Genomic DNA, 19,422 nt, shown 5'->3' on the forward strand with positions numbered 1-19,422 from the left:
GGGCGGGCACGGACACGGGGACGTGAGGGGACACCCACGCCTAGAGCGCAGCACACCCCGAGCGACAAACACAAACACAGCAGCCAGCAGCTCCCCAGGCGAAAGGAGCATCGTTGCTTTCTGAAAATGCACGTGCAGAAAGATAGGGTTTGGATTTGTGGTTTGTTTGGTTTGGGGTTTTGTTTGTTTGTATCTGCCTGAAGATACCAAAGGACAAAGTGTCAAGGTGGTAACGTCAAGCAATCATCTAAACTTTTACAAAGTTCTTACTTGGTCTGTGAGACATTTTAGTAATGATAGAACAGCTTTGCTGTTTCAACAGGGAAAAAAAAACCACACTAACAGTTAAAAAAGCATTTAAAAAGTTGCTTTGTCAGGAACAGAAACAGGGCAAACATCCTTTGTACAAGGTACATCCTTGTACCCCCTTTACAACACTGCTGTGTAATCAAATAGCAACCCATACAGGCAGAGAACAATTTGCTATTCTGAAGGGAACAATCAAAATACAGTTTGTAGGCCTCAACTGTTGTATCAATACACAGTGTGGATGCATCTCACTTTTAGCATACAGAAATCTTCTGCCATATAAAGCTGTAAGGTTGATTTTGAGGGGGAAAATATACTTACATTTCTTTTGGCCCTTGTGACACATACAGAAAGCAAAAAATGGTCTTCATATAGTAGCATGGCTTTACACATAAATTTTAATATCACAGCATAATATGCCACATTCTTATTTCTTTGAGCTGAATTCGTTGTGAATGTAGCATTTTTAAGTGATGAAATACTGGAAAACAATATCAGTGTTCTGTTAGCTTGGCACTGTGCTTTTTTTTTTCTTTTTTGTGACAGGTTCAGAAGTACTTAGTTCTTCCTCACACATGCAGTCTTCTTTCGAAAGGCTGTAACCCCATTTTTTTTTCCGTTCACTCAATTTTGATTCCATTTTATCTGGTATTGTATTACTTGTGGACACTGGAACAGAGAAGGCTTAAAATTTTGTAACAGTTGCTAACAGTTCAGAAAAAAAACATATCTCCATTTCAATCCACCAGTATTCCTAAGCAAAACCATTTTCATTCACTACTCTGCCCTCTTTCTCCACTAGTCAGTTTCACATACAGTTAAGTGTTTATACATCAGTTGCACTTTTTTTTACCAGTAGCATACTAGCAGTTTGTTGCCAGTGGTCATTATTAAATTATTATTTAAAAAGTCATAGCAGTTGCTATTTCTTTAGGAGGTTCATTTGTGTTTTCAATTCAGTTAAGGCTTACCTCTCCTTTCTGCATAAATAACCCAGACGTCCCAGGACTGCAAGGCCGACTAATCCAAATACACTGCCAATAACAATTACTTGTTTGATAGCTGAAAAACAGAGACCAACCACAAAAAAACCATGAAGACTTTGATACACATTTCTTCATATCTGTTTGAATGCAGTTGTGTGACAATTTTTGAAATTACACATGTAGTGTTAATTTTTCAGTTCTCTATATTTGTGGAACTGCCTCTCTTGGCAGTGGGATTGGACTGAATGATGTCCAGAGGTCCCTTCCAACCCTCTACCCTTTCAGATTCTCTGATAAAGATTAGGAACTCACAGGATTCCTACATTTGACTGTTAGGGCAGGTGGCTGCAAAAGCTTTGTAACACAAAGGGTGGCTAGTGGTTAATTTGTAGTCAACATGTTGAATGTGCAATATTGACCTGGAACTGTCAGTCCCAAGAACTGAAATGGTTTTCAATCCTTATTCCATACGGTTTGATTACTTTAAACATTACCCCTATTTTGGCATTAAAATCTGAAACTACCTTTGCTGCTTAATAATCTACATAAAAGAGAAGTGACTGCTCTGATATGGGTACATTGAACTGCATCAGAGAGTTTGACCCCACTAAAACACAAAAAGTGTCAACTTGATTCTGTGACTGCCTAACAAGGACAGCTGAAGGAGAGAAAGAAACCAGATACAAAACAAATTTTGAATAAAAATTATCATTTTGTTTTCTTATTCTACTAAGCAGTGGCAGATTACCATATAAGAATATTTGTAAAAGTTAGATGTAACATGTGAAGTGAACTGTCTGGGTGAAACAATGATCCCTGCATTTTGTATCTGAGCCTTAATACATCAGGGCTGCCTTTTTTTCAGCCCTTCCTTCCATCACTTTGTCACATCTGCCCAACCCACAGCCTAGCACACAGTGATGGCATAACAGACACTTCTGTGATCCTAGAACAGATTATTCAGCTGCTGATTTGGTTTATAGTGAAGTTTAAGGAAAGAAATGGGATACATAAACTGTTTCACAAGCATTGATCTATCATCCAGTAACTTCTGAACAAGACTTAATGTTCGTCTTACACATCCTACACAGGGAGGCACCCAGTCCCTGCCAAGTGATGAGAACCCACCACTGGCTCAAGTAGTTAGTCCAGTAGTGATTTGCCTCTGTTGTGAAATCTTTGTGTTTGAAAAAAACACAGAAGACTAATGAGATTTCTGACAGCTTTTCAAAATGAACAGCATTTACACAGAGCCTGAGACTGGAAAAGGAAATCTAAAAGTGAATAGAGGAGGAGGGGGGGAAAGGAGAATGTAACCCAAAAGACAAACAAAACTAGATTGCCCTTAACATCACCATATTGTCTGTCTCAAAAAGACTCTATGTACATATGTTGCCACTATCTTATGATTTTTAGCTGGATATTACATCTCATTTTACTAGAATCTCCTTTTTGCTTTTGCCGGATGGCTTCTTTGTTCTTCCTCTTTGTGATATTCTGTGAAGAGAGCTTGCTGTGGTACTGGCAAGACTTGCAGTGGGATTGTAATTAGAAGCATAGCAAAATAATTATTAGCAGAGGATTTCCATGGAAACTTTAGTCTAAGGAAGCAAAACTCAAAAACAACAATATGCATGCCCAACAACATAATTTGTATTTGAAGTTTCAAAATACCAAAATGGATTTTGTAAAATAACTGGCATGACATTTTCTTGTTTCCACCTCTTTTCCTATCCAATTTTACTGGCTCCCTTGCCTTTATTTTAAATATTCTTTTTCGAAAAGGCATATAGCAATTTAAAAAAACCTTGATGATTTGCAAGATAGAGCTTGAACCTGATGTGCAACAAAACTGCAGTGTCATGAACACAGAACTGTAAAGAAATACACCTGTAAGCTTAGAATAACAGAGGGCTGGGCCCTGTGCTCCTGAGCAGCATGAAAGAAATAACTTCAGAAAGTTTGTGTTTAATAGTTCACTTTCAAAGTAAAAAAGTGACTGCTGATCACAGTGGCTAGGTCAGTGGTCACCCATTCAGGCACCCAGAAATTGGGAAGGGCTGTCCATTAATTTTGTCAGCATTTTCCTGGTGTCAAGAAGGTCTTTGTCACAGGACTTGATAAAATGGATGTTGGTGAAACAGCAGCGTGCTGCTGTGTAAGGAGGAAAACAATAAAGAAAACTGACCTCAGGAACAACAGATTTTGACAACACAAGGACCTTTTCTGTTCTGGAGAAGAGAAGGCTTGGGGGATGGAGAATAGAGAAAATGGCCAAGTAGAGAAGTAAGACAAGGAAAACTGGCACTGGATTTCATCTGTGTCTTGGACCATGGGCGGAAGTTTATTTAGTGGAAAGCAAGTGCTAGCTGTCCATGCTTTAAAAATATGAGAAGTTTAGATATTAGTGAAAGAAACTTTGAACTGTATTGTCTCTCTTCTCTGTAGAGACCTGGGCCTGTCAATAAAATAGCCTCCTCTGACAATCACTGACATCTAGCAGAACACCTTATGGAAGAAGGAGAAACAAGGCTAGCTATAAATGCCACTAGTAGGGCATAGTAGTAAGAAAAAAAGAATGGAGAAATTTGTATTTTATATTGTGTTGCTCAGTTGTTGGTGTTGTCAGTATCCTGCTGCTGTGGGCAGCACTGCCATACTCCAACTTCCTGCAGCTAATAAAAACCATCAATTTTGGTTCGCATTACAAATTAACTAGAACAAAAAATATCAAATAGTAAGGAAGATCTCTGTTGCAATAAGATCAATAAAATTCTTTCACACCTTGTTTTTCTTTGCCACCTTCCAGGAAAGCATTGGAAAACATTGTGTGTTTTGTTTGCTTATCCACAAAGCTGTGCCACATCTCCATCATTCTGAATGCAATCAATCACTGCATATCTTCCAGCTCCTTTCCTCTGATCTCACAGGGCTGCCTTTCTGTCCCCCTTTTGCTAGTGTAAATGTCAGCATCTGTTTTGCTTATTGAGACTGACTGGCTCTTATCCAGTATGTATGTGGTTGATGGCAGCAGTGGAAAAATATTCTTAGCTTTCAGCTTGGCAGAAAGTTTTGCCATTGCCTATTTAAGATCTGGCCTTTGTGAATTCTTCTGCTGCCCAAACTCACTTCAGTTCATCTTAAAAATATTACTGATTTCAGAACTGCATTGGAAATGTACAAGCAATTGGTACAGGCAGCAGAGGCTGATGAAATGTGCCAGCATGACAGGAATTCATTGCTGATGTGAAGTGCACTTCCCACATTTCTTTGGAAGGGTCTTAGAATGGAGAATCTGTTAGTATGAATTATTTGATGAGTGCTTTTGGGAGCTATTAACTCAGCATTGAAAGTGCTTCAACATGCCATCTGGCCTTGCACCACCCTGGTGCTTTGAAATATTGCCATCTTGAGGACATTTGGAGTGTATGTGGTGAATGAATAAAAAGAAAATTTTGGGCCATTTTCTGTAAATCATAGAGACAGCCTATGCTACTAAACTGCTACTAAATCCAACAGTCCCAGGCTAACTGATAATCTATTAGTAGTACACAAGAGGGGGAATAAATCTGTCTTATTTATTCCAAATACTACTGCATCATTCACAATACTTTTACTGCTATAGAATAATGGAATTATGTTTTGAGATAAGATAATCTTTTAGAAAAAAAAGAGTGGAAGGGTTCAACAAGTGTGGGCTGTGTCTGCTCTTGAATCACAGAATTACAGAATCACAGAAGAGTTGAGGTGGGATGGGACCTCTGGAGGTCATTTTGTCCAACTCCCCTGTTCAAGCAGGACCACCCAGAGCGAGTTGCCCAGGACCATGACCTGACAACTTTTGAATATCTCCAGGGAGGGAGACTTTGGAACTATTCTGGGCAAGCTGTGCCAGTGCTCAGTCATAATCACAGTAAAAAAGGTTTCTGATGTTCAGAGGGAAGCTTACTGGGCTTCAGAGCATGCCTGTGGCCTCTGGTCTTGTCCCTGGGCACCACTGAAAAAATCTTGGCTCCATCCACTTTTCACCCACCCTTCAGGTACCTATAACCACTGATAAAACAAAAATCTAAAACCTCCACCAAAATGCACAGAACCACCATAAGTCACCTGTAATTTAGATTTGAATAATAGTCTTTCTAGAAATTCAGACATCTCATGTCCAATGTTTTACCAAGGAAGAGAAGTTGCTTTTGTCAAGGGCCAACATGGTCTGCTGAGATTGCCTTGTCCTTGATAATGATTTTTTAGTGACAATATGTGATACCTAAAAGGCAACAGACCTGTTACTTGGCTGCACTGGGGTGTGTCCCCTGACCAGGCTCCTGACACTTGGCAAGTTCTTTCCTGTGACCCTCCTGTGAGTTCATAGCCCTCATTGCAGGTGAAATTGATGGTTGAGCCCAGCAGGTAGTTCGTATTATTCTTTCTTCCATTGGTTGGATGATCCAGCCAGCCACAAGAGATCACTAATAAAAAAAACATATCTGGTTAGAGTTTAGTACTTAGGACTTAGACCAGCAAATCTCCATTACAATGATTCAAACAGCATTTTAGTGGCAACTCATGGAAAAACAAAGATTTTTAGGCTATCTGAGAGACAATACTTCCTGCTACTTTTAAAATTTATTTTGAAGTCCAAGGAAGACAGCTTAATGCATATAAAATGAAGATAAACTTTCTACACTGTGGTGTTATAGTGGAGGAAATGGAAAGAAACTTATTTTGAGTTTGCCTAAGTATTCTATCAGTACAGAGATTTCCTGGTACAAAGATGATTCCCCATGATCAGATTATTTATAGGTGCATGAACAGTTTTACAGTTAAGCAGAGCCTCCTCAAACAGTGTTAACTCTTTAGATGCCCTGTAGAAATATCTGTAGTGATGCTCCCTATGGGCCATTCACTTAAGGACTGGACTTGATGATCCCAGTGGGTCCCTTCCAACTCAGAATATCCTGTTATTCTGTAATGATGTTTTGTGGAATGTTGTATCACCTGGCTCTAGATGTTCCACCAACAGCTTGTGATTCTGATGGGAAAGTCTTGTGGAACTTCCCACTTGAGGGTTTCTTGTTGTCAGGACATCAAATCTGCAGAATGGATCAGAGCCACAGCGTGAGACCATCTCTTCTAGCAGGGGGTCAGCAGGGTCTTCATGAGGGGAGAACACAGGCAGGAAGGAGGCATTGTGCTTGTCCCCATAAAAGAAACTGTCCAGTAAGAACTCCGTGTCATAAGTAAACAGGGAAGTTCCATTTTCAATTGCCCCTTGGGAGACAGAAAGAGAGATTCAATTGTAACATTGCCAACATAGACCACCTTCTGCTACTAATCCAGGTGTTTATCTACAGAAATGTGACCAGAGCTGGAAGAAATATAGGTACAAAGCGCTGAGCCCTCCACCATGGCTCTGTTTTCACTCCCCAGGTGGGTAGAGGAGGGCATATTTCTCTTACTCCCTTCTCTTCCCCCAGTACTGGTTGCTTGGCACAGACTTTATTTCCTAGTCCTTAAATCATAAGCTGTCTTAAATTTGTAAAGAAAATGTAATCATAGACCATAAAAATTACTTACAGCTAGCTCCAAACTCAAACACCTGCTGGGGACTTGCATGAACTGACATGGTGGTTTTATTCTTGAAGGTGTAGTCATCCTGTGGATTGTCATTCATTACTCCAAGGAGACCCCATGTGTGATTCATAAACTTCTCTGGGAGCAGAATTGTCAGGGCCAGAAATCCTCCATTTCCCCTTATTTCCACTCCAGACCCAGAAGAGAACATCACTGTGATGTTCTGATCAGGTGTAGAATAGAGAAAGAGACCTATAACCATGAGAGGAAGAGGACAAAATAGCGAATTATCCATGGTGAAAAAAATATTGTGTTTTAGCATCAGTTAAAACCATCAGTTTTAACCATTTTCCATACAGCTTTTCCTCCCTTCCACTCTGAGCTGCACTCTGAGAAGAATTTAAAGGGAAGCCACACCTTCACCCTACAATTGTGATTAGATGGCTACTAGAGAGTGGCAGCAAAAGAGGTCCACTGTTGATATAAGATGCCTCCTGCCAGTGTCCCAGGAGCTTAAAGATATGAGATGGCCACATCAGAGAGTGGCTGTGAGCTGGAAGCACCGCTCTCAGTGGTCACAGTTTTCCTCTCTTTCTCCCTTGTCTTGTCAACACCTCCCTAATATGGCTTCTTCTCCAGGCTCCCTCAATGTCCCTTCCATTTTTTTTCCTCCCTGCATCTCTGCTTCTGCAGCTCCTTGGCAGTGTAGCCCTCCACCTGCTCCTCAGCCACGTGAGGAATATGAATTGCTAGCCACAGAAATGCTCCTCTGCTGAATAGGGGGATTGATGTTAAAGTGGAAGTGATGCATCATGAGTATTTGTCAAATTATCATTAAGACTAATCAAATGATCACAGCCCTGTTGGACAAAAAGTCAATTTTTGATAGTCTTTTTGGCAGAAGAATAGAGGAATAATATCTGACCTATTGAGAGAGCTCCCAATAGGTAAATATAAAATGGAGTCATATTTTAGTATATATTTTAGTTATATTTCACTTTATTTGGTAGGCTTCATTGCATTAGATGCAGTAAGCTCAAAGCAGAATGTAGAGGACAGAGGTTTTAATTCCATTCACTGTCCACAGGATGAGGAGGAAAACCACTGCTCTACAAACAAGTGAAAGAGGACATAGAAACCGTGGACACTGAAGCCACCTAAAATACTTGACAAAAGGATGCTGAAAAAAGAATTGAAATGCATGCACCTAGAGACACTTTTAACTGTCCATGGGCTCCATGAGAATGAGAGGCTGATATGTGTAACTAACCTTTCAAGTCCATCCAAGTTTGTTCAGAGAAGCTGAGAACCCTCTGGTTCAGGAGGACCTCCAGGTGCAAATCCTCAGAGTAGCGCACTTCAATCACATCAGAGTTGTTCTCCTGCATGGCCACTGCACACAAGCCTGTCCCCTGAGCCCCAGTTCCTTCCAAATGAAAAAAACCAATGCTATCAAAATGCATCAGCTGGCATTGACTGATTTCTAGAACTGGCCTTATGTTTCCTTATTGATGAGAATGGGCATGGAGAGAAATAAGATTTTTTTTTGGAGCTCTTAAACACAGTAGAAAACTTTACACTTCCAATACTCAAACCCAATAAAAAACCTAGCAATTAAAGTTTGATTGGGAAGCTTTTCCTGAAGAGGTTGTCTGCTTTCTGATTATCTTCAGAATTGTGACTGTTCACAAATGGCCAAAAAAGAGGACTAGAGGTGACAGGAGGATTGCTGCTAAGTGCAAATCAAGCAAATATCAAATCTTAGTTCTTCAAATCTCAGTTCAGAAGCTCTGCTTCCTCTCTTACCAACTTACCATTGGAAAAGTGTGCCTGCTGTGTCCTCCCTTGCACTCTCAGGGATGTGAGATCAGACTCTACCAATGTGTATTCTCCTAGGCCATTGAAGGTGAAGTTCAGACCATCAAATGTAAAGAAATGAGGATCCCCAAAAGCAGATGCTATTTTTAAAAGCAAAAAGAAAATTAAGAACAAGCAAAAATCACAACCTGTTACTCCTCAAGTTCATGAGAAAAGAAAGAGGCTAGAAGTCTGTGTCACATGCAATATATGGGGAGATTTGGACATGAAGACAGAGCTATTGCCTTATCTTTGGATCCATATCCTTTGCACCCTTATCCCCTTTTGCATTTCCAACTTCCATGTAAATTTCTCTAAGTTCCTAATTATTTATCTTCTTTTGTATGCTTTAATCTGTATGGTAACTAATACAATGCACCTTGTCATCAAGTTGTAAAGTTGTATTTTCACAAATTCAAACTCTGCTTCTGCCAATACTTTTGATGGGGTTTCTTTAGGCAGCCAGACCACTGATTCACAACCCCTAAATACCTAATGCAATGCCCTCTACAGTTTTCTCCTTTTTTCCTGATGCAAACTGCTGCCTCTTTGCACTTCTTTGTGGGAGGCCAAGTCCTGCTGGACACCTCAGCATCTCAGCAGCATAGAAGGCAAAATGTGGCAGCAACAGAGGTATGGCAAGACTTGATGACTGAGTTGAAAGCAAGTGGAATAAAACCAGACCTACTATAAATTGTAAAACTTTCTTATTTGATATGAGTATTTCTCATCATGACAGCTTTTCCAGCTACTTCCTACCTGTCATTAACCACCTCTAACCACGTTTTTTTCCTGAAGAAATCCATGCTGATGATATAAAGTCGTGAGCATTGACTACTATGCTTTGGCTATTTAGGTTTCAGGGATGAGTGAGATGCTCAACATCAGAAAATCTTGCAGCCCAATTAAAAAACACATACAGATTTTGTAAGTGATAGATCAAGAGAAACCTTCCATGGAATTTTTCCACAGGACATTGTACCCTCACCATTGTCAACTCATATAGGCACATATAGAAATATTCTAAAAGCCAACACTGTATGAAAAATCTACTCTCCATAAGGAAATTCTGGAGCCCTTACCAGCTCGGGGAGGGCGGTACGTCCTGCAGTCACTAGAGGGCCGCCTTTTCATATAGAAATCACAATTCTCAGACCACAGGCAGCAGTAATAGAAGCTGATAACATCATAAAGCCAGTGGGAAAAGCCAGGTATCCGGGGAGGCTTCAAGAAAGGTGGTGAACCCCAGTCATGTCCTCGATCAGGTGTGCTGCCTCCGGTGGAGTCGTGTGTGAGGATTTGGGTTCCCGTGGAGTCATAGCAGCACTGCTGTCCAGCCCCATACTGGGGACTGATTGAGAAAAGCAGCAAGAAAATCATCATTTAGCTCTGTGGGGTCCATTTCTATTTAGGGGTTTCTTACTGACTTTTTATGGATACAGATAAATCTTTTGTTTGCCAAGCTTTATCTGATGTGCAGTTAGACTTCACCCCTGATTTCTGTGATGATGCTGTCTCTGAGGTGAAAGGATTAACCAAAAAAATGCAGTTTAAAAGAAGTTCTTTACCTGGCTTGAATGGCTCTTACACAATGCACAGCACCAGGATGATAAGTACACACACTCCCCTTTTCAATGTCGCAGCCATAATCTGTCTGAAAAAGATCAATGTTCACACTTAATGGGGTTCTTGCCTCATTGTCCTTTCTGTTCTTACATTCTGTTCCCACCTTTCGTATCTGACATGTGTGTAAAGTTGACATGAACTGGTTAAGGTTGTGTTGAATAGCACGGAATGATAGGAAAGATGGTGAATTTAATACTCAAGTGTCTGGAGTAACATGTCTGACCTGAACATTTTGCAGTCTGTTACAACAGACCTTGAAGAACAAAGGCAGCCAGATGGGGATTCAACTGTAAGTGTAAAACAAACACAGACACAGAGTAAATGTTTATCCTATGTTCTTAGATAGAGCCAGTAGATCTATTCTTTATCTTCACAAGTTTTACACATCATGTTTGGAGCTTCATAACCAGAATAGTAACAATGTTTACCTAAACTTTTTTTTTAATGCATAAACACATGCCACCATTTGGTATCATAAATAGGAGAGGAAGTCACTCTCATCTGTCCTCAGATCAGCAGTGTTAGTGAAAGTGTAGAATGAATGGCAATTGATTCCTTAGCTTTTGTCAGTTCCTTGATAACAGTGAAGCTGAGAAGGAGGAAGGAAGCAGGATAAAAGAAATAATGAATTACAGCTCTGGGCTTGAGCTCTGATGTACATGGCAGAAGGGTTTGCAGCAAAGTATGAAAAACTAAGCAGAAATAGTTTGCTACAGTATGGAATATCCCCTTCAAACAAAGACTGTCATCTTGTAGGATCTCAAAGAAGCCATCCCTGCTCCCAGCTCCACAGAGTGTTTTCAGTCTGCCATTGGAATTCCTGTTTTAATTCCCTGTTTGAATGTCATTTCCATCTCCTATTCTATAGGCACTTCTATTCATACTGCCTAGATAAGCTGTATTTACCTCTGCTATTTGATATGCTACTTGGGCAAATCTAAATGTAACTAAATTTACTTGTAATGATGTTTAGAGAAGGGAACAGGGGTGTGTGTGGAGTTTGGCACTCCTTAAGCTTCCACCTGGAATTGTAATAAGCCAGAGGGATCAGTTAATAACTTACATGGAACCTGCCAGTGTCAGCTCTTGCCTGTGCCAAGGTGCAAGGGCAGTCTATAATTTCTTCCACGAAGTTTGGAAGCAACTCTTCTTTTCTGTCCCATTCCATACATTTTGCAGTTGCCCAAGCATTTGGGTCATTTCTGAAGTCTTTCTCAAGGTGCCAAGCCAATGCATGGTCTGGGCTCCAGATTGATGGAATATTGCTGGTAAAAAAAAAATAAAAAAAAGAGAAACAAAAAATAGATCTGATAGCTCAACAAGCACTATTTTGACAGTAGCACTGTGGCTCAATTGCTAATTATAATTTAAAAGCATTTTTTGACTTTCAAGTTATTTAATTGCAAAGCCCACTGCTTTCTTTTTCCTTCAAAAAGTTATGGCACATCAAATTTTTCCAAATTCAGGAGGTGGCAGGACAGCATGCTGCAAGTATGCAATAATCAGAATACATTTTAGTAATCATGATTCTGGCTTACATAGGTCCTTTTAGAGGAAGGTTTTGTATTCATGCCTTTTGACATTGCAATTTCATTTAGGCCAGAATGAAGAATATCTGGATTCTTTAACAAAACATAACAACTGCACCCCAGTAATATCAGGACTAATGGCTACAGAAACCATTCAGAATCCTTGGAATGTTCCAAAGCCACTCTGCTTTTCCCCAGTGAAAAAAATATCTTATACAAAGTGTAAAAAAAAGCCCTCTAGAAGGGGAACAGGTTATCCTTTTATGTTCAAAAAGGTTCTGACATATTAGCAATATGTTGTAACACTGAAGAGGTGGCATTTATATACTCACAATCTACACCATCTACATCAAACCTGCAGATATGGAAGAATTATGAAGAAATATCCATGGAGCACTTACACAGGTAGTTCACAAAAAATCACGGGGAAATATGCAATGAAATAAAAGAAAATGGCCATAAAATTTGAAGGAATGCAAAAACCTGCATAGAAAATAGAAGAGGAAGGCCTGTGGCAGCAGTTATTGAGTTCCACAATTAGGGACTCCTCCACAGTTGTGACAAAACAAAAGAATCAGCAGATCCTACTCTGCTGAGACCATGGGTTTGGCTGGAGGAATTTTCTTCATAGCAGCCACATTTTAGATCTGTGACCAAGACAGTGCTGATAACACCCCAGTGTTTATCTCCTGCTGGCAAAGTGTCAAGGTCTTCTCTGTGTCTCATGCTGGCCCCAGGGAGAAGGCCAGGAGGGAGCACAGCTGTGACAGCCAACCCAAACTGACCAAAGGGATATTCCATGCCCTAAACCAGCATGTCCATCAATAAAAGTGCAGGGGTGTTTTTCCAAAGCAGCCCTTACTGGGTGACTAACTGTGCATTAGTCTGCTCATGGGAGACTTCACGATTCTTCCTCCATGCTCCTCTTTACTGAGTAAACTGTCTTTATGTTGACCAATGAGTTTTTCTCACTTTTAACCTTCCAGTTTTCTCCCCATTTTTTCCCAGGAAATGGAGCCTGAGTCTCAGTTTCGAATGCCAAAGGAGACAACAGCTTATAAGGTAGCTATTATTATTATTATTATTATTATTATTATTATTATTATTATTATTATTATTTGTGATGCACTTGCCTCTGCCCATCAAAATAGTTGCTGGGTATAATTCTCAAAATTCCATAGTCCCATGTACTGTAATTTCCCTCAGCAGGTACAGGAATGAAAGAATATTTCCCTGTATTGGGGGTTCCTCTTGCCAAAGTATAAAGGTATTTCCATTCAGCCATCCAGTTTTCTGAGTAACTGTCACCTGTCAGATAGAGGAGGAAAAGGGTTTTGGATGCTGCAAAAGAGCAATAGCCACAAGATTGAAATGAGATGTCTTCACCCACATGTAAATGAAGAGGAAAAGCTGACATTATTGTAATCAGTTATTTATACTTGCAGGTCTCAGTGAAAGTGACCACAAGCTGTGCTGAGCTCTGCATAAGAGTTATGTGTGTGATAAATGCTTGTAGGAAAAGGGTCACTTTACCTGTTTCCTGGTATCCCCAGACTTCTATGTTGACATGGGTTGTTGCAAGTGTCTGGTGTGTCCAGGTAAGAGTTAAGTTTCCACCAGTGTTGGAGGTGCCATAGTATTGCCATTTTGTCTCATTTACCAAAGTGCATTTTTCTCCGTCTGAAACTTTGCTGTGATGTACTGCATTGCAGAGCAGAAAAAGAGGGCTTATGACATTTTGTCTTTGCATAGTCCTGAAAAAGTGCTACTCTAAGATTTAGCAGGATTTCCCCTGGGTATGTTTTACACAGTACAGGATGCATGACATGAAAAGAATAAGCTGAAGCTGAGAGAATGCAACCCTTACTAATGCTTGCAGTCCTTAGATTGCAACACCACAATGCAATTATTTGAAGAGGGACAAAAAGGGATAGAAGTAGGGATGAACTGGGAACAGTTTTGGTCAACCTCATTTTTAAGCAGGACTTTTTATCAGTTAATGCTGCTGCTGGTACTCAATTGCTGTGCAAGTTCATCTCTCAAAAGATGAATTAACATGAAGCCAGTGAGACTTTCTTTTCTGAGGCCTATTAAGGAAGAAAAAAACTGATCAAAAGGAAAAGACTTCTATAATCTTGCATGCATGGAGGAAGAACATAGCAAGAAGAGGGATGCTGTAGATATAAGTAACCTGATAACCAAGTTCCAGAGTAGGGAAACGTTGATCCAGCATCTGTAGAAACTTCAAAAGGGATGAAGCCAGTCTCATAAAGCAATGGGGAGATGCAGTGGGCTTTTCCATCCTTGTCAATATAGCCACTGGTTGTGATTTGCTGCTTGAACCTGTAGATGTTGAAAACACTTTTCAGTGTCACCATAGATAGAAGGAATATTCTGAATGTGCTTCAACAAGCAACCTTGTGTCATGTGTGGATCATTTCAAGTCTGGGGCTGTTTTGCTTGTAGCAGGGAATATAAACTGGAAAAATCTACTCATTACATCAATGTGAATTCTGCTGTGAACTGCACAAATATACAGCCATCCACAAACCTTCAATTTACTATTTAATTTCTGGGGGAGGGAGACATGATAAATCAGCAACAAATGGGCAACAGGAAGAGGAAAATAATGTTATAGCATTAGTAGGATTACAGGGTGGCTAACAATGACCATGATGCAGTTATTGCAAATTTCTGATTTGTTTTTTTCCCCCTGGTAAATCCTGTGAGGGCAATGAAAGGAATTTCATGCTGATGTAGAATTTCTGTTGCAAAGGTTAACTCAGAAGGCACTGCTTGTTATTTAACCATTTGATTCCAGTTAGGGCTCTTGCCCAGAGTCCTGGGGATTAACCCCACCTGTGACTCTTCAAGACTGATATATGGACACTGAATATTCCAAGTGTCAGAGGGAGCTGGGGTCTGCCAGGAAACAGGACCTTTGCTTTTCTGCACTGGAATTTGCCTTGGCTATAATTATGTAACTCTGCTGGTACTTTGAAGTGCACAGTTGTGTCCTACAGAATGAATGCCTTGGTCAAAGTTTTTCCAAATAAAGAATTGAAAACCTTTTCAGGTACTGCTACCCAGATGGGAAGGACTCCAAAATCTCACTCAGAACCTTCTGTGGAAATAATAGCACAACATCTAGGTCATCAAAATTCAGTGTACTGTATGTATTGCACGTGCCACGTGCATCTAAGTGTGATACAGGCTGACACATTTAGGATCCACAGCTTTCTCTTACAGGAAAAACATCAGGTGTCCTACCTACATTTCTGTCTTGCTGTTTTCTCATTCAGGTTAAGAAATAAATACTACTTTACCACAAAGGGAAATGCTAAAGAAATATCGACAATGTTTTAATATGTTAAGGGGAGAATGAGCAGAGTTATGATTGTACCACACAATAACTCCACCTAAAAGAAACAATCCTGTGTGGAAATACAGTCAACAGGCATGCTTGAGGGCGAGATTGAGCAGAACTTTTGTACATTTCAGGATTGTAACAACTTTACAAAGTTTTCACTCCTCTGTAGACTGGTCTTGTTTTGTGGTAATTGCCCATTGCTGGAGAGTGAGATTATAAAGTTTTGCCTCCTTTTGGCAGAGGAATATAAAATCATGGCCCACCTGCATTTTAGCACAGAAGAGGGATCAAAAGCTGTGTTGTTAATCAAAAAGTCTTTGCCTCCCATAAGAGATCCCGAGTATGGAGAAATTTGAAGACAAAATTCTTTATAATCAGGACAGCATGTCCCCAAGGACTGGCATGTCACCTGGCAAGAACAGGTACCAAGCAGCTCCCCACATCTCTGTGCACAAGAGTCTTCAGCTCCTTGTTAAAGGAAGAAAAAAAGAGTCAGGAATGTTATTGAACTCTTCTAGATGTTCTCTGAAGCACAAGTACATCATCCAAAGGACTGCTGTAAGTAAATAAAATAGGCTGGTTATGTTAGTTTAGGAATGTATTTAGGTAAAGGTTGTAATCACCTGCATATTAAGGTTGCTCCATTTTGAATAGCAAAATACACTTATTTACCTCCCAGAGAGTATATCATTTCATGAATTCCATGGATATTTTTGCATGTAATAGACAGATAAATCTCCAGAGCAGCCCCTCAGTGTGTGTCACTAATTACATTTATTTTCGAGGATAAGTCTTAAATGTACCAGAACCCCACCATTAACCCTACATGGGAATCATTAAGAACAGAAAGCCAATGCTCTTGGAAAGTTAAAATCAGCAATGAAATGGGCTCCAACACAAGTTTATTAAGAGCTACTGAAATGTCTTTCTTTTGTGCATTTGATTTGAGTCTGGCCTTAAGGCAGGTGTTAGGAGCTCTGGGTACACAGACAGGTGAGGAGGCTCTTGGCTTACAGACTGTCAGTAATTACTGGACATCACATGGGAAACTACTCAACAAATAAAACAGTGAGAAGAAGACAGACATTACAGTAGCACTGTCAAGAATTACTGGATTTCACAAACAGTTAAGGGGCAGTTAATTGAGATGAACAAGCTGCAGAGACAGCTGGGAGCACTGAGGACCTTTTGCGAAGTGGAATCTTGCAAGGATAACTCTGCTTGGGAGCTATATCAAGAATATCATGCAATGCTGAAATGGTCTAGGTAAGTATCAGAAATTCTAAATTTGGACATGGATCTTGCAAAATTGGAGCCAATTATGAAAAAGGAACTAAGGGAGGATTGATTATTTGGGAGGACACTAGCAAAAATAAAGGCAGGGATCAAGGTGGGTGGTGAAGAACAAGCACAGGAAAATGCAAAGAAGGGAAGTAAAAAACACTTGTTCAATGTGGGAAGCTGGAAAGTTTTTCTCTGTCTTTAAATATATTTACTGCATTCTCCAGATTGTCTGTTTACTTACAGAAGAAATCCACTGACCTGCTGGAAATTACAGAGGAAGGGATTGAAAATGGAAGCATGCAGGTAAAAGCTGGCCTGTGTGCCTTTGCTTTAGCTTGTATAGATGGTATCAGCAATTTCTTACCAAAGTGTGCATTCTGAAGTAGAGAAGTCAAAAAAGTTTGCAGTTAAAAGCAGCAAAATGTTTGAAAATCACTTACCTGCATTCCAAAGAACAGTGAGGGTGGAGAGAATGAAGAAAGAAACATCCAAGCCAATGAATTTCATATTTTGTCCAGATGATTCAGGATGGCTGGTTGTGGTAGTCTTCGTGCTAGTCTGGGAAAAGGCTTAAGTGGAAACGGGTGTCCAGAAATAAACAAGATTCTCTCTGTTCAAAGGTTTGTTGTAAATTACTGAAGCAAAACAAACTGAATGAAATGCTCCATTTCAGAGGTCATCTCCAATCCAGGAAAAGATTGAAGGAGAGATAGTCACTGCAACTCCTTCACATTAACAGTCAAGTTTTTTCTGAAAGCGGGGTAGATGTTTATTGTTTTACAAGCATTTCTGCTTCAAAGCTCAAGGCCATGGGGTCATTGGCAAAAGTTCTATGCTTTAATTTTGCTGGAGGAACTAAAACCTGTTATCACTTAGAAGAATGATAAAGAATACATGCTGACAGTACAGTTTAGTTCAGAAGATATTGAGATACAGAGGAAGCATGCTTACTGCACTGGATGTGACAGCATGAGGGCTGATTTAAGTGAAGGCAGACCCCTCCTTTTCCCTCATTTTAAGGGGTTAAATTGAAGGAAACTCACCCTTTTTCATCATTTTAAGGGCTTAAATCAGAGGGCTCCCCTCCATTTCAGAGCCCTTCTGCCTGTTTCCCAGCACCACGTCTCTCGTGTGGGAGCAGTCCTTGGATATATGCAATTTTGGAGGTGGAATTGAAATTCCAGCAATGGGATCCAGGCAGAGAATGACAGCTCCTTTCCACAGGAAGGAAAACACGTAGCCCCAGTGTCTCAGGTGCAGGTGACAGGCTGTCCTGGGGAGGTGAAGTCCCCAAGTCCTCTCTGTCCTGGCAGGTTTTGTCTGGGAGCAATCCTCGGGTATATTGAATTTTGTGGGTGGAATCCGAGCGGCGGGCACATGAGCAGAGGCTGAAATGACTCGCTGGTGGCACCTGGTGACTCACAGCGCTGCTGCAAAGCATCAACATGCACAGGAACAAGAAACTGCAGGTTGGAGCTGGGCTCTGAAAGCAAGGGAGCTGAAAGTGTTTCTTTAGATAAACCTGTATGGAGAAATTCCCTTTTTATCTCATCAGTCTGGGTCTGTAGGACTGAATCTTTGTAACCAAGAGACAACAGAGTTGTTAGTAATGTTTATCTCAAATCTCTCAAATGTTGTTATCTCTCAGAGAACTGGGCCAGCACTGAGCTACTCCTATGTGCCTGGAGAGCTTTAGGGAGGGGCAAGATGATGTCCCACTTCTGTCTGGAAAAAATGGCAAGAAAATAAAAAGTAGTTTCCCTTCTCTCTCTCTGACCCTTAACTGAAGCAGTTCTGTAGGATAACATGGACATGCCTGCTCCCTCCCCCCACCCCAGTTTGGGTGAAATATTCATGTAGTTTATAAATATTCCCTTTCCCTGCTCCTCAGTCCTTCACTGCACAGAGAGCAGATTTACTCCATCTTTTGTTCCCAACAACACCTTTCCAGCCCAAATCCCAGTTCTCACAGGCACAACCTAAACAGATCTAAGGCGTTGGTCCTATTATTGCCTGGAATTCCCAGCTCCATGTTCTCTGGGTTGCTCAAACAAACACTCACAGCAGTCTCACCTCAGCCCAGAGACTGTGCTCAGACAAAGCCCATCACCAGTGCTGCTGGTTCAGATCAGAAAGATGGAGGAGCAGCAATGCTGGGATGGCCTTGGCATGGCTTTCCCAGTGCCAGTACTCCTGGAGCTCTGGGCTCTTAGACTCCCTCAAGACTAAGCCTAGCCCCAACCCTCACAAAAAAGAATGCCTTGTGCAGGCTGTTGAGTCCTCTGCTGGAAGAGAAGGAGCAGCTCCTCAGGAATGCACTTCCTTCATCTCTCTTGGCTCTGGAACACCTTCATTATCATGCACAACCAGGATAAACAGGTGAGATTGGAAACCCTCTAAGCAAAATCCGTGCTCGGGCGAGTAGAGCTTTGCAGGACCCATGCTAATCCTGCTCTACAAAGCACATTCCAAACATTTGGCACCTCCTGCATTTATAGGAATGAAGGAAATCATGTCCCTACTGGCCTTCACCTCCTTCAGGGTTATAGATGGGCCCTACCTCTCAAAGCTCTTGGCCCAGGGAGCCTGCCAGGGAAGCAAGCTGATGGCTGCCCTTGGAAGCTGTCTCTAAATAGTTTCATTCTGGCAGGATGATGGAGTGGGGCCTGGCTGTTACTGCTACCCCCTGGGTCACACAAGGTAGCAGTGACATGATGGAAGAACTTGGGCTCTGTCACAGCAACTCATCTGTCACTGCCCTGCTGAGATGTGCAGCAGAGCTGGTGTCACTGCCTGGTGCAGAGGGGGATGGTCCCAGTGCTGCTCCAGTGCCCACAGCAGGAGCTGTTTCTCGTCAGGAAACTGAAATGCTTTTTAACATGCTGCC

At 41.0% G+C, this 19,422-nt stretch overlaps 1 protein-coding gene across 1 annotated transcript; it reads right to left on the bottom strand.

The window, feature by feature from the left end:
• Nucleotides 1–695: 695 nt before the first annotated feature.
• On the bottom strand, nucleotides 696–17,284 carry SUSD2 (sushi domain containing 2). The gene is made up of 15 exons (XM_005421438.2): nucleotides 16,976–17,284; nucleotides 15,515–15,719; nucleotides 14,073–14,224; nucleotides 13,415–13,582; nucleotides 13,015–13,189; nucleotides 11,416–11,617; nucleotides 10,295–10,380; nucleotides 9,809–10,077; nucleotides 8,684–8,827; nucleotides 8,140–8,295; nucleotides 6,873–7,121; nucleotides 6,294–6,566; nucleotides 5,579–5,764; nucleotides 1,281–1,371; nucleotides 696–978 (listed from the first exon to the last, which is right to left on the bottom strand). The coding sequence occupies exons 1-15, from the start codon at nucleotides 17,040–17,042 to the stop codon at nucleotides 966–968; spliced, it is 2,436 nt and encodes an 811-aa protein (XP_005421495.1). The 5' UTR covers nucleotides 17,043–17,284; the 3' UTR covers nucleotides 696–965.
• Between the last annotated feature and the right edge of the window lie 2,138 nt (nucleotides 17,285–19,422).

Source organism: Geospiza fortis, unplaced genomic scaffold, assembly GCF_000277835.1.
Source record: "Geospiza fortis unplaced genomic scaffold, GeoFor_1.0 scaffold408, whole genome shotgun sequence".
Taxonomy (NCBI): Eukaryota; Metazoa; Chordata; class Aves; order Passeriformes; family Thraupidae; genus Geospiza; species Geospiza fortis.

Coding starts and splice junctions, on each gene's coding strand:
- SUSD2 (XM_005421438.2), bottom strand. CDS start 17,042: ATGAAATTCATTGGCTTGGATGTTTCTTTCTTCATTCTCTCCACCCTC. Junction 10,381..11,415: donor CTGACACTGGCAGGTTCCAT/GTAAGTTATTAA, acceptor GATCTTTTTCAG/ACAGATTATGGCTGCGACAT. Junction 1,372..5,578: donor CCAGTGCAGCCAAGTAACAG/GTCTGTTGCCTT, acceptor TCTGTTTTTCAG/CTATCAAACAAGTAATTGTT.